The sequence below is a fragment of the Engraulis encrasicolus genome, chromosome 16, assembly GCF_034702125.1.
Source record: "Engraulis encrasicolus isolate BLACKSEA-1 chromosome 16, IST_EnEncr_1.0, whole genome shotgun sequence".
NCBI lineage: Eukaryota > Metazoa > Chordata > Actinopteri > Clupeiformes > Engraulidae > Engraulis > Engraulis encrasicolus.
Window position 1 is genome coordinate 7,485,079 of NC_085872.1, and position 23,915 is coordinate 7,508,993.

The following is a 23,915-nucleotide window of genomic DNA, read 5'->3' on the forward strand; positions in this document are numbered from 1 at the left end:
TGTAGTTGAGTGCTTTCAGCAAAGAGTGAACCATTAGACTAGGCCTAGTTGAAGAATGAATATAAGGAATGCATGTGTGAGAATGGCGGAGTAAAAAAGACAATAAGTATGTGCAGGCAACTAAATACATTTAAGGAATGATGAGGCAAAACATAACAATGGTCCATTTTTATTTAAGATAATCTTTACAAAACAAGTGATACAACCATTTCATGACAACTGAATACTGTTGAAATAAGCAAATACAATACATTAAAATAGCACTTCCACTGGTATTTTTTAAGCACACAAATTCAGCCGTTAGAAGAGGTTTGTATTATGAATTCCTCAAACTCATATGGTCATATGGTTTCAAGGGGACATAAATGTACATGCAGCCAAACAAACAAACAGTACAAGCCATGGAGTCATAAACTTTTTTTTCTGGGCAACATTGCTTTTTATATACACCAAGATGGAGAACAAAACAAACAGCTAAATCATACAAACACATACATACATACATACATACATACATACATACATACAACAAACATAACACAAACAGCTGGCCTTTGGGCTTTAAACACTTTCAAAGATAATCCCAGGAGGCATCAGACCTCCCTCAATTGTAGTGACATGAACATGCATTCGACATTTTCAGCCAGAGCCCAGACACACACGCTCAGCACCTGGGAGGTATTCCAAGAACATGGTCAAGTGATAAACCTATCTAAATGATCCTACAGAAATGGGTAAACCTGCTAATATACAGCCCACAGATGTCATTAAGTGAAGAACATGAGCACTGTGGGCTCTTCTAATAGATGCTTTACCACTAACTCAAGGTTCAGTTAAGCTGGTTTAGTACTGAGCCAAGTTCTTGGTATACTCCCCTGATGTGCACGTGTTGTCGTTGTCGTTTGGTCCGTCCTAGTTCTCCACCGCCTCACCATCAGCCGCCTCCTCCTCCTCTTCACATGGGTAGACTACCATGCAGACCTTCTGGCACAAGTGTGTAACTGCACCTGTGTTTGGCACAGCACATTTGAAGAAAAATCCAGTTAAATAAAAAAACATATATTAGAAGTAGGGATGCACGATGTATCGGCCAGATGTATCGGTATCGGCCGATATCGGCCGATATTCAACACATCGGACATCGGTCTGATGGGTAAAACTGGGCCGATGTTAACGCCGATGTTTTTTTTTATATGTTGCGGTTCTAAAAGAATGGACTTGACGATGACTTTCACTGTTTGTCTTCTATTTTGTCTCTATTTTTTATCTAATTATCACAGGGAGTTAAAAAGTGTTTTTGGAAATAAGACGACATTCAAAAATTCTGTTTGTTTGCATCATTGTCATCTCTTTTTTAAAAAAAAAGAAAAAAACATCGGTATCGGTTAATATCGGTCATCGGCCAAAACCGCAATATCATAATCGGATATCGGTATCGGTAGAAATTTTTGACATCGTGCATCCCTAATTAGAAGCTCCAATACCAATATCAACTGTTTGGTTTATAGCAGCAGGTGACAGACCAAGGCCTGTTACTCGAGCAGATTAACTGTAAACAGTGGTAGGTAGAGGGCATTACTATCCAAGCTATCCACCTTATTATTCATGGTTACAAGGGTGGGGCAATGACTGTTTGGGCAGCAGTTGTTACTGCCAAATCATTCAGAAAAGCTATGTCCAGACTAACCGGAACTATAACAGACCTGTGGTAATTCTGTGGTAGCAGGTAACGGGGAAATGGGCGGGGTTAGTGGTCATCGTAACAATGTGGCTAGCAAGAGTAAATGTAAAGAAATGAGTAGGCATGCTGTACCTATAGCGTTATTGAAGCCCTTTGGCTTGCTCTCCCAGTACACACACAGCAGATAGACAGGGATTCCAGTCAGCATGATTGCGAGCGCTATCCCGCACACCACGGGCTCAGAGTACAGGGAGAACACCAGCAGGTAGACCCAGAAGAGCAGATACACCACTGGCCACACCAGGCTCACCTGGCACACACACACAGGCACACAGTTATTGCTTTGGTATAATAAACACACGCACACGCATGCGCGCACACATGCACGCACGCAGTATGGTTCCATGTTATGAAAGAAGTGTGCAGTAAAAAGATACCTTGATGGGACGTTTCAAGTCAGGCTGTCTGATGCGCAACACAATCTGTCCAGCAACAGTGACGCCATAGAAGAAGTAGTTTATGAACCCAACGTAATTTATAAGCGTATACATGTCACTGGTACAGAGCATCAGCAGCGTTGACAGACACTGCAGAGGAATAAATGACAACAATTTAGAGGCAACACATTTGTTTCAGAGGTTCATCAACCTTTTTTGTTGTTGTATTTTTTGGGGCTTTTTTGCCTTTATTCTTGACAGGACACTGAAGGACAGACAGGAAATGTGTGGGGAGAGAGAGACACGTGGAGGGATCGGCAAATGACCCGGGCCGGGATCGAACCCGGGTTGCCGGCATAGCAGTCCAATGCCCTACCGTTAGAGCCACGGTAGGGCCAGGTTCATCAACTTGTAACAACTGGTGAAGGGCACTTCTTCTCTCTCGTCTTTCATAACTAGTTTTTAAATATCCCATTGAGCCACCATGCTTAACTAGGTTTTCAAACATGGCGTCACAATATTCAGTATTTGGTCACAGACTTGAATATGCCAGTGTATTTGGTAGAAGTCATTTTCATTCTGCAATATCTGAGTTCCTAACATATTTGAATATGGCTCATTAATAAGAGCTCATTGGGATAAAAAGTTGGATACTTACGCTGGGGCTACACTGGATTTGTTAAGCAACAGACTTATCTACCGTAAAAACGGACTTGCACTACAAATCAATGGAACCGACTTAACAAAGCATGACAACAGTGAACATAAAAAATATCATTTTTTAAAAATATTTTTTTTTTACTGAACGCATCTCAGTGTAACACCAGTGTTAATATGCCAATCAGGGTACTAAAAGAAGTGCATTTCAATACACGGCAAGTGATAATCCTGCTTCTAACGACCTACTTCAGCACATTACATCCTGAAGGGCACTCAGCCCGAAGCGCTTGTGGGCGAATAAACAAGTACTAATCTGAGAGTGCTGTCCTTATTGTCTTTAGTTAATTTTCTTTATGTGGGACTCGGCACCCAGTGCAAAACTTTCAAGAACAATTAACAGATGATAGTGTGCGCATGACAAGTGTCTCTTCTACGTAAGGGGCTGAAACGGTGGAAAAGTGGTTGGTTGAACTCACTGTGAAGAGCAGAGCTGGGATGGGGGTGCATCGGTTTGTGTGGATCATGGCAAACAAATGAGGTAGGTGTCCTTCCCTTGCACCGGCAAAAAACAAGCTGAGGAGCAGACATGACACAGGGGCCAAAACAAGGATGAAGACACGTCTCACTCCAGAACAATTATGAGTATGTAAAAACACACTGGTAGAGCAAATCAAACATATTTTTTTCTGTTGCTTATTATACATTATACGAAAATACATTTTAAAAACAATGTGGTCATAAAAATGATTACTAAATACTAATGAGTAGAACTTGCACACCATGAGCCGATGCAATAGTTTATTTATTGCTTTACATATGTACACTTGCACTTACACTTGCACTGAGGAAGGTCTGGTGACTGAAAACGTTTTGCACTTTTGGGTAGCACCTTGATCACTTGTACATATGTAAAGCAATAAATCAACTATTGCATCGGCTCCTAGTGTGCGAGTTCTACTCTTTACTTCTGTGGATTATCGCTTTGGAACCAACGCACCCACAAGGACTGGAGTTACTGGAGCGACACCCCTCTGTCTTTTGTCTAAATACTAATGAAGAAAGTATTGGTATATACAGTATTCCGTATATGCTGCACATTTCTTGTTTGTTTCTTCTGTGGTCTTTAAGTATTGTCTGATTTTGTTAATTGTAAATCACACTCATGTCCACAGAAAATAGAGACAATTAAGTTTAATCTAATCTAATGACAAAATAAGGAGCATGTGGACTGACCGTGAGGAGGTCAGGAGAGACCCGTTGACTCCTCCAAATGTGGAGATGGCCACAGAAATGGGCATGATCCAGGACATCACGCCCATTACCCTCTGACCAAACAACTGGAAGAAGTGACAAGGACACAAGCACCAGCTTACTGGATAGACTTTACAGAAGTGACAAGGACACAAGCACCAGCTTACTGGAGAAACTTTACAGAAGTGACAAGGACACAAGCACCAGCTTACTGGATAGACTTTACAGAAGTGACAAGGACACAAGCACCAGCTTACTGGAGAAACTTTACAGGAATAAACAACAAAGTACAGTACATCATGCCAGACTTTAAATCACAATAGCATTTTGAGGTGTGGACTTGTGACTTTTGTAGCATATTTGTGTGTGTGTGAGTGAGAGAGTTTGGGGGGTGGGTGTCAGGGGGTTAAATGGTTTAAAGAGAGAGAGAGAGAGAGAGAGAGAGAGAGAGAGAGAGAGAGAGAGAGAGAGAGAGAGAGAGAGAGAGAGAGAGAGAGATAGAGAGAGACACTCACCACAGCCACAGCATTGGAGTTGATCAGCTCCGTAGGGCTCATGGCAGTTACATAGGCCACGTTGGCAAACACGTACACAAATGTCACCACGGGAATGGAGATGAAGATCGCGAGGGGAAGGTTCCTGCAGACGGCAAGAGGTTGTCTCATACACCTGATGCATTTACCAGTTGATTTTATTGCACTTCAATGTATTTCCTGGTCTGTCTACACATGGGCCATGGGAAATGAAATTTTTGATGTATGTATAGTAGGTCATATTACAAAATTGATAATAAAGCGGCCACTGATTGACTCTCATAAAATTTCTAATTGTATTGCTATTGTAGTTTTGTCATGGTTGTCAGTCAGAATGCCTGCATATCATTTGATCGTGGCTCAAAACAGAGTGCAGTTTAACAAAATGTGTATTTACTCCATGTGCCCTCTGGAACAAACACTCCAATATTCTACCTCATCTCTCTCTCACACACACACTTACACACATGCACACTTACACACACACACACACACACACACACACACTTACACACACTTACACACACTTACACACACTTACACACACTTACACACACACACACACACACACACACACACACACACACACACACACACACACACACACTACCTGTAAGGATCGATGAGCTCCTCTGTGACATAGTTAAGAAAATTCCAGCCGCCATAAGCAAAGGACCCTTGCAGGAAGGCCAGAGCAACTCTCCCCATATCATAGTCCTGTTGAGTGGTAAAAGCATGCTTTGGCTCCAGCCAGAAGTAATGCCCTACAAAATGAGGGAGTAATAACACCTTTATTTGTATGGCACAATTCATACAAGACATGCAGCTCAATGTCTTTAACAGTTTAATTAGCAACAGTTAAAAAATACATAAAATTGGTTGACTAAGAAGAGGACAAATATTTGGCAAAAGTTAAGATGAAGACGACAAATATTTGCCAAAAGTTAAGATCAAGGTATGCAGTGTGGCTGTCTCAGAATTGGGAAAACATGGAAAAACAAAGCCGGAAGACAAATATTTAGCCGAGGTAGGTGTGTACTGCAAGTGGTTATCCCTGGCTTCACTGTAGGAATGCACACACAATAGACTGTAGTGCAAGTGCATCAAATTCACCACTATCTACAGTTCCATGCCCTACTCCAGGGGTATTCAATTAAATGTCAACGAGGGCCAGTTTTTCAAATTCCTCCCAGTAAAGGGGCTGAACTAGAAGTATGTATAATGGTTGCCGGCTGTCAATGAAAAAAATACAGGACACTTGCATTTTAATGTCCCGTGTCCCGTTACTGCTCGATAAGGAACCCATACTTTTATTTCTAAATTCCGAAAAATCATTCCGTATTTCAAGGGGCTTGTGGGGGGCCAGAACCTTGCCAGGGCCGCATCTGGCCCCAGGGCCGCCATTTGAATAGCCCTGCCTAGTCTATTGCATCACACTGCCAGATACCTGTAGATTTTTGTGCCTTTGTACATCCGCCCTACACACCATCATTTCCTGAACATGGCTGCCATTTAGACATCTGATGGGCCTGGAAATTGCACTGGTATGACTTGAAACATAGGCCAGGATTTCCCACAGCACTTTATTGCTAAGGTGACAACAACCACCTACCTACTTGACTAGGTCTGCTCAACAGATGAAATAATTTGCATTGTAATTTACCATAATTAAGTTGCTTCACCAAAAAAAACGTTTTTCACATCAAATTTCATATGGAACTGCACAGCACAGCCTTTCTAGTGATGATGGTGATGTGTCTCCGATACTGGCTAATCCCCACCACCTTCACTAACGAAAAATTGTGCGGGAAACTGTAAGCAGCTTCAAGATACACAGCAATCCTCCATGGGGAATATGACTTAATCCCTTAATGTTGATTTGCAAATAAGCAGGTCCCCCAACACACACAGTGAAAGGCTGCAAGATTGAGTGAGTGTCTCCCTCTCTCCAATGCTCACATAAGCCCCCAAACCCTTCCCGATGTTCCCATCAGTGCCGTGCCTCTCCTCCTTTGTATTCATGTTAGCCAATATAGGTCATTAAACCAACACAAATGCTCAAGCCCACTCCCACAGCCACTAGCTTGTTACTACCCCACTTCCCACCGGCTGGATTATAAACAACGCTACACGCCCGCACACACAACAACAACAGGGAAGTATTATCAAAGCAAATACGCCACCATTGTGCTGTTCTATTTTTGTCCAAAACGTAAAGCATGTGGAGATGAATGAAAAGCTTTAAAAAAAGCAAAAACAAGTAGTACCTTCAATGGACTTCACACAACACAACACAACTTCCTCAATCTTTACATGAAATTCCCATTAGCAAACAAAGTTGATGTAATTTTTTTAAATTCATAATTCATCTCTCTCAACTTATTTATTTATTTTTTAATTGGGGCTTTTGGCTCATGTCACCAGCAACAAACATATGTGGACCAGGCCTTACGTATGTTTCTGATTTGAAGCAAAAATGTATGATGTGACTGTATTCGACTCTTGAGTTTAAATTAGTTTGACACCCCTGCAGTACATAGTAAGGTAACACTTAATAATAATGGATGCATAAAAAGCATTATAAGAACTTAGTAATTAATTAACTGATAGACAAAAAACATTGACATTTTTTGTAAATGAGTGGGAAATGTGTTAATATATAGGCAAACAGAATCATTATTTTTTTTGTAAATGAATACCTGTTAAAAGGTTTGTAAAACAAATTAATTAATAAAACATAGTCAATAATAAAAACATTTGTTAATGTTTTGTTCATCATTGGTTGATTATTTATAAAGTCTTTATAATGCTTTTTATGCATGCTTTATCATTAAGTGTTACCGATGGTAATGAAATGGAAACATACCTTTACAGATCTGCACCAGTCCCATGACGATGATCAGACAAAGTGCCAGGAGTTTTCCAGCTGTGCAGACGTCCTGAACACGTGTTGCCCAATTCACACTGGAGCAGTTTACCCAGGTTAACACCACTACGGACAAGCATAAAGAGTGCATGGTGCACAGTGAAAACACTTTTAGGGCTTTTTTGCCTTAATTTTTCACAGGATAGTGGAGCAGAGACAGGAAATGAGTGGGGAGAGAGAGACGGGGAAGGATCGGCAAATGACCCGGGCCGGAATCAAACCCGGGTCGTCGGCATAGTAGACCTATCCCAGTGCCCTACCAGGGCTATGAAAATACTTTTTAATCCTAATGACACATGCTACAGTTTTCAGGCCAACCAGAACACTGTCAGTGCCAGTTACGTTCGGCACTGAAGTGCTTACCTGCGAACCACCCGCGTTCATACTGGGCTCTGAACTTTTTCCGTACGTGACTTGTCACCCAGATTAACCAGCTGACATCCATGTTGTTGTCACGGTTTGCAGGGAAAAAACAAGACTTTTTTCTGTGCATTGTGAGCCATCTTTCTGGTTCGTGAACACTAAGATCTGCGGCGTGAACGCACTGGCCGTTTCATGCTTAGGTGCAGGAACGGGCACCGGCACAGTTCTCGGTCAGCCTTAGGGCCTCCGCACACTGGCTCCGACAAAGTGCAGAGCACTGCTCCGCAAAAGTTTGATTACATTATTCTCAATACAACACTGGCGCCGATGTCCGCGGACATAGAGACGAGTTCTATTTTGTCGGAGCCGCCCATTGACTAGCCTATCCATTTCCTGCTGTAGTGAAATCGTCTGTGGGGGTAGAAATTGTGTCAGAAGTGCTCCGCAGTGCTGTCGGAACCGATGTGCGGAGGACCTGAATGTGCAAACAGTGAAAAACATTTTACTCCTAGCCATAATAAGAGACAATAATTTGCACCATTCCCTGTTCCACGCTCTCCCTTCAAATGTTTTAATTAGGCAGCCGTGGCCTACTGGTTTCGGAGGGGGTCTAAAGATCAGAGGGTAGCAGGTTCAAAAGGTACCACCCTCTCCGTCCTCTCGCTACACTTTCATCCATGTCTTAAGAGTCCTTAATAAATAAGCAAGGCACTGAACCCCATTCTGCCCCAGGGACTGTAACCAGTACCCTGTAAATCACATTACATTTGGATGCTTTGGATAAAAGCGTCAACTACCGTAATGTAATAATATTAAAGGAGAAACATGCAGTTCCATTGCTCACACTACCCTTGACTTGTCAATACCCAAGAACTCTGCATCTTCTTTCTTTTCTTCTGCTCAGCCTATCCCGAGATCCCGGCCATTCTAATGGGGGCAACGTTTGTTTACGTTTTTTTAACTTTACAAAACGGCAACAACTTTTGAGATGATATTTGGAGTGCGTGGAGGTAGCGGCAGCGTAAAAGAATAAAATCCACAGGGACTCACAGAGACAGACTGCTGCTAATATTCGCAGGCTGGTGTCAGGGGGGAAGCAGGAGGGGAAGAGAGGCTGGAGGATGTAGTTGGAGAAGGTCAGGGCGATAACTGCCTGGTTGGTGGGGTAGATCACCAGCACTGCAATCCACAGCCTCAGAAACCTGACACAAACCAAACACAACAACAGATTAAAGCTTCACACGCGCACGGACACACGCGCGCGCGCGCACACACACACACGCACGCGCACACACACACACGCACGCGCACACACACACACACACACACACGCACACGCGCACACGCACACGCACACGCACACGCACACACACACGCACACGCACACGCACACGCACACACACACACACACACACAAATTTGAAGTCGTCAAAGCTTGTCAAGAGATGCACAATGGACAGGGGCCCCTCTTGCTGTGCATACACACACACACACACGCCTCTAAAATAAGCAACATACAGCAATGCTTACCCAGCCACTTCGCCAAAAACATCCTTGACGTAGGAATAGTCACCGCCAGACTTTGGTATGGTCACACCAAGCTCGGCATAGCAAAGGGCCCCGATGGCCGTGATTGCGCCCGTGATTGCCCACACAATAAGTGACAGGCCCACTGAACTCGCATTCTCCAAAACTCCCTTGGGACTGACGAAAATTCCAGATCCAATGATGTTACCTGCGATAGACGGGAATAAAGGGGGAGAGGAGAAAATGGGGAAAGGAGTAAAAGGCAAAAGTTTTAAAGAGAACCCAGCTTGCGAAAATGCTTTCTTCAACACAGCTCAGGCAAGGGTGACAATCTAGATACTGAAGCCTCTTTGGAGGTTCAAAGCAATGACAATGGTTTGACATGGTGCTTTTGTTTCTTTAAAAAATAAATAAATAAATAAAATGGGGGGTTTTCAATTTTATTGAGACAGGACAGTGAAGAATGGGACAAGCAGCGAGTGGGAGAGAGAGAAAGGACCTCGGGTTGGGAATCGAGCCCGGGTCACCTGCGTAGCAGTCCTGTGCCAATTAAGGCCATGGTGCTTTTTCTGAGTCCCTCAGTGAATGTGTATTGTGTAGGAGCGTATTCGGGAGACCTGACAAATGGTGTCAGAAGTGGGATGGCTACCGTGAGGCCATCGGAAGCGTACCCATTGTGTGTGTGCCGTAATTCCATGTGAAGGACCCCCAGGATTGGTGACCCCGGTGCGAGGGATTCCAGTGATGGGTGAAGCAATGATGATGGGGCACACTGGATGGGAGAAGCATGATGGGCAGTTGCGTGAGGGACACCATGAGAGTGTGAAGCGCACGGGTGCGCTTCCCGAAGGGGAAGGCAGTGTGATGGAGTGACCATCACTAGGGTTGTGGGTGTGTTCTGATTAACATACCAAGGAGCCTGGCTCTTTGGTGCAGCTGTCAGAGCCCCAGTTTACTACCCCAGAAGGTCTGGGTTCGAGTCCCAGCTGGGCAACTCTACTCCCCTTCGCTACAAATGGTTTGTGAACCTGGTGTGTGGGACCCCAGAGACAGGTGAAGCATGCAGGATGGAGCACACTTGATGGGAGAAGGAATGGGGAAGTCAGTGTGCTGACTGTCACTTGGGTTGTGGGTGCGTTCAGTTATGCCAACAATCCTGGCTCATGTAGTGGTGTAGTTGTTATGCACCAGGTTGGTTACCCTAAAGGACTCAATTTTGCCTTCTGGCAGGACAACTCTACTCTCCTGCCCTAGAATTTGTGTCAGAAGTGAGCTGGTTGAGACCATTGGAGGCACACCTACTGTACGAGTCATTGTTATTCCATGTGAGGGATCACCCAGGATAGGTGACCTTGATGCGTGGGACCCAAGTGATGGACAAAGCATAGATTGGGCACACTGGATGGGAGAGGTATGTTGGGGAGTTGCGCAAGGCACACCATGAGTGTGTGCAACCTGTGCATTTCTCGAAGGGGAAGGCAGTGCAACAGAGTGACTATCACTTGGACGACCACGGGTGTACTATGCCCGTCACGCCAGCAAGCGTGGCCCTTTGGTGTAGTGGGCAGAACCCCCAGTTTGGTACTGACAGAAACCCCTGGTTTAAGTCACAGCAGGTCAATTCTCCCCCCTTATAGGCCTAGGCCACGCACTGGCAGGGATTTAAATAGTTCAGAGTAGGCTACTTGAACCTGAACACCCTCACAGCGGTATCTTTCTCCCTTGCACACATATAGCCTACTATAGCCTACATACACACACAGGCGCCAAGTTTAAGGACTGGCGAGGGGAGCGGCGATTTCCTGACCTTTCATTTAGCATTTCCTATTTACTGGCCTAGTTTGAACAACAACATTTCCCATTATTCCTTTCTCTACCATATTTGCTTTGGTGACACCTCAAAGACAAACTGTTTGAATTCATAATAAAACTCAAAGGAAGGAAAATGCCCACAGTTCTATTTGTGGCAACCAACTCCAGGATCATGCGGATATATTACAATACAACAATAGATGGCCAGAACTCTAAACCAAACAGGTTTTATTACCTTTTGTACAGACAATCCTTGTAATGCATGTCCGCATGTTAGAAAGATAACAGCCTTGCCAACGACAATGACCAGTAAGGTAATGATACTCATGGCAACTTTTTGAGCTGCCAGCAACATCATGAGTTCCCAGAGTTGTTTTCTGATGGAATGGTGTTTGCAGCTGCCTGTTCACTAAAGAGGTTCTGAAGTGTCAGTGATAAACAGTCCATCAACAGATTATTGATTTGACACAGATCAAAATGCTGGCTTTTGTATCATCACCTTTGGGCTCATCTCCTTTTAATATATCTGAGAACATTCAGAAAGTGGTGACTTGCAGTGTTTTTTGCTTTTTAAAATACAAACTATAAAGCCGTGATCCTCCTCCCAGACAGGTAAATAATGAATGAGTAATACAGACCAAAATCCAACCCAACCAAGAGGCTCACTCTCACAGAAGAAATGGAGGAGAAACAAAGCTTATGGGCTACTCCCACAATAATAATTCAGCTTATTACACTACTAGTACTAAAGTTAACTCAGTCACAGTCAACATACTGATCATGAATCATGCTTAAGCCCTTTTGAATGCCATGAAACAAATTAGCTGGTAAGACATTTCCCAAAATGAAAAATACCCCTTAAACAACAGAGCAGTAAAACAAAAACAAAAACAAACAGAAAAAAACAAACCAACAACAAGTCCACACAAGCAAGGAAGAGAACAGGACTGCAGAACTTACCTATAATAATTGCACATGCACTGACAAGGCCGATCTGCTTCTTCAAGCCAACTGATTGTTTGCCGTCGTTTTCAGTCTTAGGGCCGTCGGGATGAGAGTCGCCATGAAGAGGAGTAGTAGTCATTTTTGAAAATCGACGAAGCCTGCTTGCTACTCAAACGAATAACCGAGACTTTAAGTTATTGGGAGTAGGATATTAGGCTACTGGGAAACACGTTTAGAGAAACTGGCTGATAAACCAAGCTCACCACTCCTGCTTCATCTCTGTCATATTTACTAAATGTTGGGCAAACCCATTTCGAGGGTGGCACATGTGTTCTAGACTTTGGTCCGACGGTAATTGGGTCTGGTGTAGGCCTATGTGGAAAAAATCAGACAACATGCGCACGTTTCCAAATCCAGGCAGGTTATCTCATTTCCAGTAGCCTACGAACGGAAGTTTTTTGTACTTTGCCTACACCCCAAGCTGTTCAAATGAGCCGACAAAGTCTCCTTCCTGCCTTTAGAACGTTTCTGTGAGCGCAGTTCGCGAGTTACGTGCATCTGGTTTACAATGTTGCACCTGTTTTAATTATCCAACCCGCCTTCGTGAGCACGTGCGCAAATGAACCTGTCAACTCTGTATCCCGAGCCTAGTGATGCAATGGTCACCAGACAGACTAGCCTACATGACCACTTCCCTAACCCTTACCAAAATCACTTGTCAAATGTTTTTTTTTACTCACATAGCAACACGGAAGCGAGTATTTTGGTTAAGAGCCTGTGTCACAAAGTAAGTTCTTGTCACAACGGAGCGTATTGGAAGACGACGCACCAATTGTGTCACACAGAAGTTCTTGTCACAACGGTTCGCTTTGGAAGACGACTGACTGACGGTTGTCCCAGGTCAGATATCTTTATCAGCCTAAGCAGGGTGGCACTTGTTGGCCGACTTGGCAGTTTGTGACATATTTAAGGTCGCCTGAATAAAGATCCCATGGGCGTTTCCTGGCTCATTTCTCCATATAGACACACCACCCATAAAAAAAACATAAAAAAACAAACACAAAACAACAAGACAAACAATCAAACAAACCCCCCACCCACAAATGTGTGCGTTGTTTGGTCTTTCTACATGAAAACAGTCACTACACATTTCTTACAAATGCGAAACAGCTGAGCTCTGGGCAGCCAAACCTAGTTGGTTACCTCTGACCTATTAAGTTTGAAGAAGGTGCAAGACATCTCTGTTTTTGAGCTGACCGAGCAGTCATAAGAATACAGAAACAGTCTTCCAATCCTCAGTCTTGACTTTTAGCCCTGCTAGTTCCAGCCTGGCGTAATAAAGCCACATAGAAACAGCCTATTCTACATTGAATTACAGTGGCAGTTAAAAAAGCTAAACAAAAGACATGCTATAGGAAAATGATTTCTTCCTAAATAAGGAAATAAGCAAGTATTGTCGCAGTGTTCATGTGAGTTATATTGATAGACTATAGCCTAGGCAAGGCAAGGTAATTTTATTTGTATAGCGCATTTCATACATAAATGCAATTCAATGTGCTGTACAGTAAAGCAAGATAAAAATCTGAATAGCCTACCTAATCACCTCCTAAGCTTCCTGTAGACCTGTACAGTGTGAGCCTCTTTCTCATGTTACAGCAAAGTATTGTGGCGGAGTAACAGTGTAGAACAGAAATGAGGGTTCAAAAAAGATTTTCAAAAAATGGTCTATTGTATTATTTACCAAATGTAGAAAGTATGCATTTTAGACTACAGGTTTATCAAAGAGTAGCCAGATGTCATTTTTGTAGTTGATTTCCAGAATTTATGCAGCTCATTCTCTTTCATTTAGGTGGCCTACCACCATCAAATTCTAAGTAGGCCTAGCATTATGAAAATGCAAACTTTTCATTCATGAATAGATGGATCTTGTCCATGTCCGGCATTTTGATTGACCAGTCACAGTAGGTGTCTTGAACTGAATTGTGTGGGTGTTGGTGTCTTGTGGCTGAATTGTACTGTCAGACCCACTGATATTGTAGTAGTAGATATTGGTTTATTATTCAGTAGATATGCATGAAAAACACAAAATTGTGAATGTGAAGCACACATTTTGAAAACAAATAACTGAAGTCATGTAGCCTAGAAATCTAGACCCCCCTAGCGACCACAAATTGAATTTGTTTTTTTTTTGCTGTACGGGTCTGGCTCGCCGGGCTAGAAGTCATGTACTCTACCCTTAAATCAAAACCCAACTAAACAACAACCAGACCTACTGTGCATATGGCAATATGTTACAGTCATAGTGGAGGATTTTCCTTATTAAGTGTCAGCTTAGCTCTAGTACTATTTCTGAGCTAAGAAAGCGAAGCTGAGGGGTGACATGTATGTCAATGTTGGTGAACGGGCAGCTGCAAGGCCAACTACAAGGGTCTTGAAGACAGGCTCCTAACCAGTCAGTACCTCAGCTATTGGAGAGTGGTCTGGAAGTTTAAGATGACTCTTCACCTCTTAATATGTCTACATATTGCAATGTTTCTGTCACGCAATGCTTAGATTCATTTTATGGTGTCCTGTGGTGTGACTGCTCTTATAGAAGGGGAAAAATGTTTTTTATAAATGAAAACACTTATTAAGATTAAACACCATATCATTATCTAGTTAGCATGATCTCAGAGGTCAGTCATGTATACACAAGGATTAAAATGGCCACAATGCAGTGAATTTCCTGTGGTGTGACTTCATGTCATGTGGTGTGACATGCTTATGCAATGTGTTACTCAATCCTTACTTGTTTTCATGTATCATGCAAGGATATAAGGATAGCAGGAGATGTATTTGTCACATTCACACAATTACAAGTAATACACTGAAACCATGCATTGAAATCACAGTAATCTGCCTGTACAATGCATAGGCGTGTGTGGGTGGGGGTGGGGGTGCGGGTGGGTAGTAGTGTGTGTGTGGGGTGGGGGTTAAAGGAACAATAGTACAAAGAGCATGGGGGATATGTTTGCGCAGAATATTAATAATTTTATTGTATCTTACAGAAATGTCACACCAAGGATGTCACACCGCAGGCCACATGGCCAAAAATGGCAAAAATTAGGCGAAATTCCACGGACCACTATGAGCTTTATTTTTTTCTATTTTTTCCAATTTTCCTATCGTTTTTTCAGGTATTGGAAAAACTTTTTTTGTGTGTGTGTTACGCCCTTAAACGTCAACCACCCACTTACAGAACATTTCTCACCTATTTATAAAGACTGAAACAACTGCAAGCAACAAATCAGTGCAGTGTTGCTGTGGAAAGAGGTGGGATGTACATACAAATAATAAAAACAGCCGTCTCAATCAAATGTGACACATTTAATCATCTCATGTGGTTCAACTCCTCAAGTGCACTGCACATAGCGTGGCGTCACTGTTAAGCATCATTTGACACAAGCATGTTATCAAATATCACTTCGTTCTGATTTGTAGCTGATGTTAGTGCTGATCCCTTGCAAAGCAAATCATGTGAGGGAAAGGATGGAAGATGTGTGCGTTTGTGTGTGTGTGTGTGTGTCCTTATATAAGCATGGCATCACACTGTTTCTTGATTCTGGTTAGAGCTTTCCAGAGGCAGTTGGAAAGCTGGTGTAACTGTTCTGGTCAAAGAATGGCTCTCCAAGATGTATGTGGATTTCAGGACCTAGACCTATGCCCACCCTGCAACCCTTTGGCCTCTGGCATGCCTTATGAAAATGGCAGCTTTTATTCACAAATTTATAAACATCATGGCAATTTCAATCTGACTGAGACCGAAGCAAGTGGGGCCCCTCTGTGTTTTTCCATTCCCAAGTCAAAGTCACCAAAGAGCAACGATCCGATCTCCACACACCACCCGTCCCCCGGGAGTCCTCGTCCGCCTGCGTCGGTTGCCGCACCGTTCCGCCTGTGTCACGGCACCACCACCTTGGCCTTCGCCTTCCAAGGCGGGGTGATCGCCGCGGCGGACTCCCGCGCCAGCGCAGGGGGCCTGGTGGCCTGTCCCGCCGTGGAGAAGATCTCCCCCATCCACTCGCACCTGGTGGTAACCTCGTCTGGCAGCGGGGCGGACTGCATGCTGTGGGAGCGCATCCTCACCCGGGAGATCCGCCTCTACCAGCTACGCCACGGCCGCCGCCTGTCCGTGGGCAGCAGTGCCAAGCTGCTGTCTCTCATGCTGCATCCCTTCAAAGGGACCGACGTGTGCGTCGCCTTGACTCTCTGTGGATGGGACACAGTGGGGCAGCGGTGGGGACACGGACAGAGGCAGGGGCAGGGACAGGGACAGGAAGAGGGGCAGGGAGGGACGGAAACGTCATGGGGTGGTGTCCAGCAGTACCCCATGCAGTACACTCACGCCGTGACAAGCAGCAACAAGCTCCTCAGTGTTTGTGAAGAGCCCATCACCACTTCTTGTTGTTGTTGCTCGGATACGTCACCACCAGTAAATGTTCAGAGTGACCTTGAAGAGCCGGAGACTCGGAGGAAACGGGAGAGCCCAGAAGGCAACCAGGTGGATGCTTTCATGTCATCATCGCGGCATGATCAAAGCAGGGAAATACAAACCGCCTCAGATGAAAGCCCCGCCAAGAGCTCCCTGAACACCACCCACGCCCCCACCGCCGCCGCCGCCGCCACACCGCTGGTTGGCCCCAGGCTGTGCTACGTGTGCAGTGACGGAGCCTTCCTCAAGGGGGAGCTCTTCTCTGTGGGCTCCGGCTCCCCGTACGCCTACTCTGTGCTGGACGGCAGTGTGAGGTGGGAGATGTGTGAGGAGGAGGCCGTGTCCGTAGCCCGGGAGGCCGTATACAGGGCCACGCACAGAGATGCATACTCCGGCAACAGCGTGGACCTGTATCATGTCACGGAGCGTGGTTGGAGGCGCAGGCCGAGGGAGGACCTCAGAGAGGAGTATCACAAGGAGAGAGAGAGAGAGAGAGAGAGAGAGAGAGAGAGACGAGTGAAAAGATGCCAGTGAGGGACAGAAAACAAATAACACAGTAGAGTAGCACAACAATATGGTGCCTGAATGTAAGGGAGAAAAATATTCAAATGTAGACACAAAGACTATTATGCAGGCATAACTATTGCTTTAGTGTCATGTTCACAGTAGAGATCAGATTGTAGACTGTGGTTCATATATTTTTTATTGTTTGGGTTTTGCTGCTGAATACAGCTTTATCTTCAATTTTTAAAATAATTTCTTGTGTTCAACTTTTTGACTTTTGGTGTTTCGAGTTTCGTGAGCCTCATTAAAGTTCAATACAGTTCTGATATTCCAGAAGCCTAGGCCTAAAGTCTGCAAATGTTGTTTCGCTTTAGTTGTGTGAGTTCTGTGAAGCAGCCAAGGACGGCCTTAAACAGCAGAGCAGAATATATTTTTGTTGTTGCCTTCGGCCTCAGTAAAGTAAATGTCTAAATCTATTATGTTAGTGATGTGTTCATTACAGTAACACACACACACACACACACACACACACACACACACACACACACACACACACACACACACACACACACACACACACACACACACACACACACACACACACACAGCAAGAGAGAGAGAGAGAGAGAGAGCGAGAGAGACTACTCAGTGGGTATCTTGTATCTTCTCTCTTTCTCTATTCACACACGCAACAATGTGAGTTTTCAATCAGAGGGACATTTTCTAATGACTAATTAAAGAACTGAATTTTGTCTGCAGTCAATTTGTCAGACGATAATTGGGAGAAAACTGAAATGATGCATGGCTAATTATACCCTCAATGCTAAAGAAAAAAAAAACATTCTCAGACGAGCTCCTCAATATAGCTCGACAGATGTGGCGTCCCAGGTCCTTACTACAAGTTAATTAAAGACGAGCCACGTTCCACCAGCAGCAGTGGGATGCTGTGGGCACATGAGTATGTGAATTCTAAAAGTCACTTTCACATTTTCACCAAACCAATAACAACACCACCATACCATACAACCATGATATCATATGAATGTGCCATCACTGATATTACCTGAATATAACAAATTAGGAAATATAAATAACTGTGAAAAATATATTAACCAATACGACCTTTTATAAAATATAAAAATATCAACTAAGATGACTTCAAATCACAGTGTATCTCCTAAGACAGCAATGACTGCAATAATAATACTCATTACTTTATGCTATTTATATTGTACTTCAATATTGTTGCATGCTGTACCAGTCAGCAAATTGGAAAAAATGTCTGCATCCTTCATGGAAAGAGCAAGATAATCCGGCTTCAAGCGCTCAGCCTTGTCTCAAATGACAAGCTGCATCATAACACACTCACTTATAAATCAAACACTGAAGTGCAGTAGTAAAGATCTCAAATAAATAAAGACTGCTTTGACAGGTTTCCAGAGAGGAAGCGAGTTTTCTTGGCACCAATCCTTCAATACATTCTGGCCCTCATTCCATTCCAGTATTTTTTAGTCATCATGAGCATAAATATATTATCTTAACAGGTTTCTCTTCTATGATTTTATGATACCCATTTAAAGATGAAAGACTGAGTGTTCAAAGTTAGTTCACCGATTAGTCACAAATAATTTCACATATTATAATTCATCCCCTGTCAATGTTTCACTTGTATTGCTTTCTTCCTTTACTTTTAAAACAAAATGGTTATGACTGGCTCTCAGCTATGTCTTTCCTTCTTCTCCCACATTGGTTCATCCTCTCCTCTCCCTCATTCATACATGCACAGGCCACTCACAATAGGCCACTCACTATACTATGTGATTCTTGAGCTGTATTATTTTGTCTTTGTGCTTCTTTCTTCTTTCCTTTTTCCAGCCTAGCTCTCTGTTGGGGTTTACTTCCACAGATTCACCTGGGGAATTATTGGATTTGGTCACCCTTTTATGTCACATTTCAACACATTTCATTGTGATTCTCCTTTAAAACCATTGGCATGACTGCTCCCATTTCCTCCCAAAATTATTATTTAAAAGGCACTGAACCTTCTCCTCTCATCCTGTAGCTTTTCCAGAAGTTTGTTTGTTAGAGGTTTAATTAATCAGTAGTTTGAGTTTAGGTTTAAGCATCTACTGTGGCTGCAGTATTATGCTCTTAAGCTGATGATACACAGGGCAACCTTTTGAACAATGTTGCTGGGCAACGACGTGATTGGCTCATAATTTTCTGATGAAATGATTAAAATCCAAGCTCATGATGAAAGTGATATAACTGGCCAAATAAAACCTTATGGCGTCTTTGCCCAAAAGTGTTTCTCAAAAAGTTGCCTAGTGTATAATCACCTCTAGCCTTGTTTTGTATTCATGGCTCGCTAAGGTGCCTTTGCCTAATGGACAGGGAGCTCTGTTTTATGATGTCTGGCTACAGACAGGCCCGGATGAACGCACAGACTAGTTATGGCTGCAGCCTAGGGGCCTCCACCCGACACGGGGCCTCCAGTTGGCCAAAGAGGGACGGACAAAATCAACATAATTGGAGAGACGTGACGGTTTTGATAACTTCTAGATAAGTCTGCTGTGTTTTTAACCCCTTAAGACACTTATTAAATTAGCTGTTACCAGGATGGCAATGACCAAGTCATAATGTAATACTAAAGGCCCTGTGCACTGTAAAGTAACACAGAGAAATTGTTGCCACTTACCGTGAAAGGTTGTTACCGTGGAAAAGGTTAGTTGGGAATCAAATAATTCTTCATGAGCGTAAAATAGCACCTTTTTATCAGAAAAAGGTTCCATTTCCCCAGATTGAACCCCTGGTGCTATATAGAACCTACAAGAACCCTTTTTTATACTTTTATACGTTTTAGCCCTTTGTAACATCTGACAAAAACTAGCGATTCAATTCTCCTGTATATTATACAGTATGTTTTAAGTCATATTATTCAGCTAAAGTTGTTTTTACACTGACTCGCCCATGCATATGCTAGTTTAGGTCTACATTTACATATATTTGCATAAGAGAGTTCTGCTCCCGATTGACTATTAAATGGACACACATTTTCATAATGTCTCCTCCACAGCGTGAACCTATGACCTTGAGGAATTTGATTTTTTAATTTTAATTTTCAAATTAAAAATGCAAAATAAATGGAAAGAAATGTATATCAGTTGGATGGATAGTAGAACATTACATACATGTATGCTTTACTTAACCGATATATTAAGGTATGGGATTTGCACAATCAAATTCATGAAAATGATACACAGTCATTAATCCAAACAGCATAAGTATAAATCCATCTCAATAGTTTTTTTTCCCATTTTGAATGACCTGTCAGTCAAACAGGATTTTCAGTGGCAAAGCGAGTTCATTTTCACCAGAGGGGGGTTAAGGATTGATCATTTGTCATGGTTGTGGTGCCACTACTCAACCACTAGGTGCTGCTGTTTCCCCATGGTGCTGTGGTGCAAAGGTGCCACGTGCTGCCAGTGAGGAAATGCAAGGGCCCACTTGGAGAAATTGCCCAGACAAAGTGCAGTAACTGGCAGTACATCACAGGCGACGTGTTTAAATGGGCCCAGCACAGTGACACCGTAATGGGAAATCAATGTGGCTGTGAATGCGGGCTGAGAAAGACCAGTGCTGTGATGGACGGAGGCTTTCGCCCAGGACAATCGGGTCGCATGCATAATGCGGGCCCCCGGGGATCAATGTGGTTTATACGGAGCGTGCCACAAGTTTTAACGGGAGCAACACCCACCACAACCCACCTCCCTTCACTCAACACATAGACACGCGTGTACACACAGACACACTCTCTCTCTCTCTCTCTCTCTCTCTCTCTCTCTCTCTCTCTCTCTCTCTCTCTCTCTCTCTCTCTCTCTCTCTCTCTCTCACACACACACATAGACACACAGACACAGACACACACAGACACACACACACACACACACACACACACACACACACACACACACACACACACACACACACACACACACACACACACACACACACACACACAATGCACCCCGTAAATGGATGGGACTGTCTAGATGCCCAGAGTGACGTGGTAAATCTGGCAATCAATTCAGAAAATAATGACTCAGAGGACTGAGAGGTGCGGGGGAAAAAAGTTCAATACTCATGCCGTCTGTTACTACAATGCAGGTGATTAAACGGAGGGCGATGTGAGTGTCATGTAAATTAAATCAATCTCGATTAAGAGAGAGCTCGTTACCCCGTTCCACTGATGTCAAGCAAACACACACACACACACACATTTCACACACACACACATTTTTTTCTTTACCCCTTCTGGTTATTTTTTTCTTCTCTGGTGATTAAGTGTCCAAGTGCCATAAGGAATAAATCTAATAGCGTCGAGTTAAAAGCCTGACAAATACGCCTGTAATAACATTTTATTCCACGGCACATCTGCTAAAGAGCTTAGCATTGGCGTAGGCGGTGGGTGTTTTTGTGTTCGCCGTCGCCCGGCGCCCGTGCGGTGCCACCTCCCCTTTCGTCACACCTGTGAGACAGACGCCAGAGGAAGACGAGCAAGACGAAGGAAGCCAGTGCGGTTCCACGAGCCACGGCATCCGTCTGTCACTCTCCGCCGTCGTGACAGACTGTGGACCTCCTGCAACAATGCTGCCATTAAGGGGATAAAGTCTGAGCGAAGCCTGAGCATCCATCCCCATACAGACGGCGCAGCGAGGCACACCACTAAGATTGATTTCATGTTTCTTTGGAGAGGCTTTTTTATGTGTGACTGGGTTGTTAAGGTTGTCATTCAGAAAAATGAAAAAAAAAGAGAGAAAACACCGCCAGAAAGGACTCTGCAGACAAGTCAGTGGTGGTGTCTGGTTGACAGGCGTGCGAGAGGAGTGCTTGCTCAAGGCTCGTGATGCTGAAAGCCCATGTCATTTCTTCAGTCAGTCAAGACTGAGGATGTTTATTTACTTATTTAGTTATTTATGCATGTCATGTATGCATGTACGATGTGTGAATGTATTCATGTACTGTATGTATGTATGTATGTATGTATGTATGTATGTATGTATGTATGTATGTATGTATGTATGTATGTATGTATGTATGTATGTAGCCTATGTATGTATGTATGTATGTATGTATGTATGCATGTATGTATGTATGTATGTATGTATGTATGTATGTATGTATGTATGTATGTATGTATGTATGTATGTATGTATGTATGTATGTATGTATGTGCCAATTTACTTATTTAGCCTACCTATTTATTTATTTATGTATTTGCCTGGCCCCTCTGAAGAGAAGACAGCCTTAACGGCCTGCCACTGAAGGCTAACCAAGCAGAGGAAGTTGCCCACATGGAACACACAGGCTGTCTTACGGAACACACAAGCTGTCTTACATTCCCTACCCTCCCTCTGTCCCCCCTAACCCCATCACAAGCCCATCTCATCCCCACCCCTCCCTCCATCTCACCACCATCCCTACGACCCCCATCAGTACATTGCACCTATCCCCAAAGTCACAAACGTTTCAGGGTTGATATTTCCTGGCCCACAACCTACCCCCACCTCCCACCACCCCCCCAATCTCGATTTACCATCCTTAATTCTGATATGAAGACTTTTTGCTCCTTCCGGGCACATTACCTGTCAGAAATGGTTCCTCCAGTGCCTGCCCCCAAACGGAAGCCTTTCTTTAGCTCTCTTCCGAGTGCATTCTGGCTGTACCAGGCGTTCTTTCCCCTGATAGGTACTCAAGTGCCCTTGCCTGTCTCCGCTGACAGGTGGGGCTGCTTGTGAGGGTGCTTGTGAGCACTCAGCGCCATTATGTTATTTTTCCCTCCCCTCCCTCCTTTCCTCTGCCTCCTCTTTTAACCTATTTTCAGGCTGCACGCTCGCACCTTCCGCGTGCGCGTTGTGGCAGGAGCGCCTGCGTGATTATCGGGCCGAGGTAACAGAGCATGTGGAACGTTCAATTTACCAGCCGAGAGCGGAGCGCCCGCCGTGGGTTAGTCCGTTTGTGCGAGGGGCAGCAGAGGTGTTGTTAGACCAACCCTTTGAAATTGCCCGTGAACTAAACGGACTGAACTAAACTCCTGTGTCTGATATGGACAAGGAGCATAGGGAAGAGCACAGGCCCGAAGTGAACTGAGAGGGAGACGTCTGTCTGTCTGTCTGTCTGTCTGTCTGTCTGTCTGTCTGTCTGTCTGTCTGTCTGTCTGTCTGTCTGTCTGTCTGTCTGACTGGCTGGCTAGCTGGGTGGCGGTGTGTGTGTGTGTGTGTGTGTGTGTGTGTGTGTGTGTGTGTGTGTGTGTGTGTGTGTGTGTGCGTGTGTGCGTGTGTGTGTGTGTGTGTGTGTGTGTGTGTATGTGTGTGTGTGTGTGTGTGTGTGTGTGTGTGTGTGTGTGTGTGTGTCTGTGTCTGTGTCTGTGTCTGTGTCTGTGTCTGTGTCTGTGTCTGGGTGTGTGTGACAGAGAGAGGGGGGGGGAGAGAGTAATGGGGGAAGTAAAAAGGAGAGAGGAGGTGAAGGAGAGAGAGAGAGAGAGAGAGAGAGAGAGAGAGAGAGAGAGAGAGAGAGAGAGAGAGAGAGAGAGAGAGAGAGAGAGAGAAGGTGTCATTGGATCTGGGCCTCCTAGCAGGTTTGCCTGGCTGTATACTGAAGAGCCTGTAGTGAAGCCTCCTAGTGTGTGTGTGTGTGTGTGTGTGTGTGTGTGTGTGTGTGTGTGTGTGTGTGTGTGTGTGTGTGTGTGTGTGTGTGTGTGTGTGTGTGTGTGTGTGTGTGTGTGTGTGTGTGTGTGGCTGTATGC

General features: G+C 44.1%; 2 protein-coding genes across 2 annotated transcripts in view; one reads left to right on the forward strand and one right to left on the reverse strand.

Moving 5' to 3' along the window:
- Positions 1–153: 153 nt before the first annotated feature.
- On the reverse strand, positions 154–12,792 carry slc7a8b (solute carrier family 7 member 8b). The gene is made up of 11 exons (XM_063218526.1): positions 12,151–12,792; positions 9,382–9,586; positions 8,902–9,053; positions 7,429–7,554; positions 5,173–5,326; positions 4,545–4,668; positions 4,012–4,115; positions 3,255–3,351; positions 2,119–2,268; positions 1,814–1,991; positions 154–1,007 (listed from the first exon to the last, which is right to left on the reverse strand). Exons 1-11 carry the CDS (start codon positions 12,272–12,274, stop codon positions 913–915), a joined length of 1,509 nt encoding a protein of 502 aa, XP_063074596.1. The 5' UTR covers positions 12,275–12,792; the 3' UTR covers positions 154–912.
- A 2,920-nt stretch (positions 12,793–15,712) lies between these two features.
- Positions 15,713–23,915, forward strand: part of LOC134465961 (proteasome subunit beta type-11-like) — a 31,967-nt gene continuing 23,764 nt past the window's right edge. The window contains exons 1-3 of the mRNA XM_063219860.1: positions 15,713–15,739; positions 15,977–16,410; positions 16,819–17,073. Coding sequence (XP_063075930.1) covers positions 15,713–15,739; positions 15,977–16,410; positions 16,819–17,073 — 716 coding nt within the window. The remainder of the gene's footprint in view (positions 15,740–15,976; positions 16,411–16,818; positions 17,074–23,915) is intronic.

Coding starts and splice junctions, on each gene's coding strand:
- slc7a8b (XM_063218526.1), bottom strand. CDS start 12,274: ATGACTACTACTCCTCTTCATGGCGACTCTCATCCCGACGGCCCTAAG. Junction 9,587..12,150: donor TGCATGTGCAATTATTATAG/GTAAGTTCTGCA, acceptor CGTCTATCGCAG/GTAACATCATTGGATCTGGA. Junction 2,269..3,254: donor TCCCAGCTCTGCTCTTCACA/GTGAGTTCAACC, acceptor ATTCCTCTGCAG/TGTCTGTCAACGCTGCTGAT.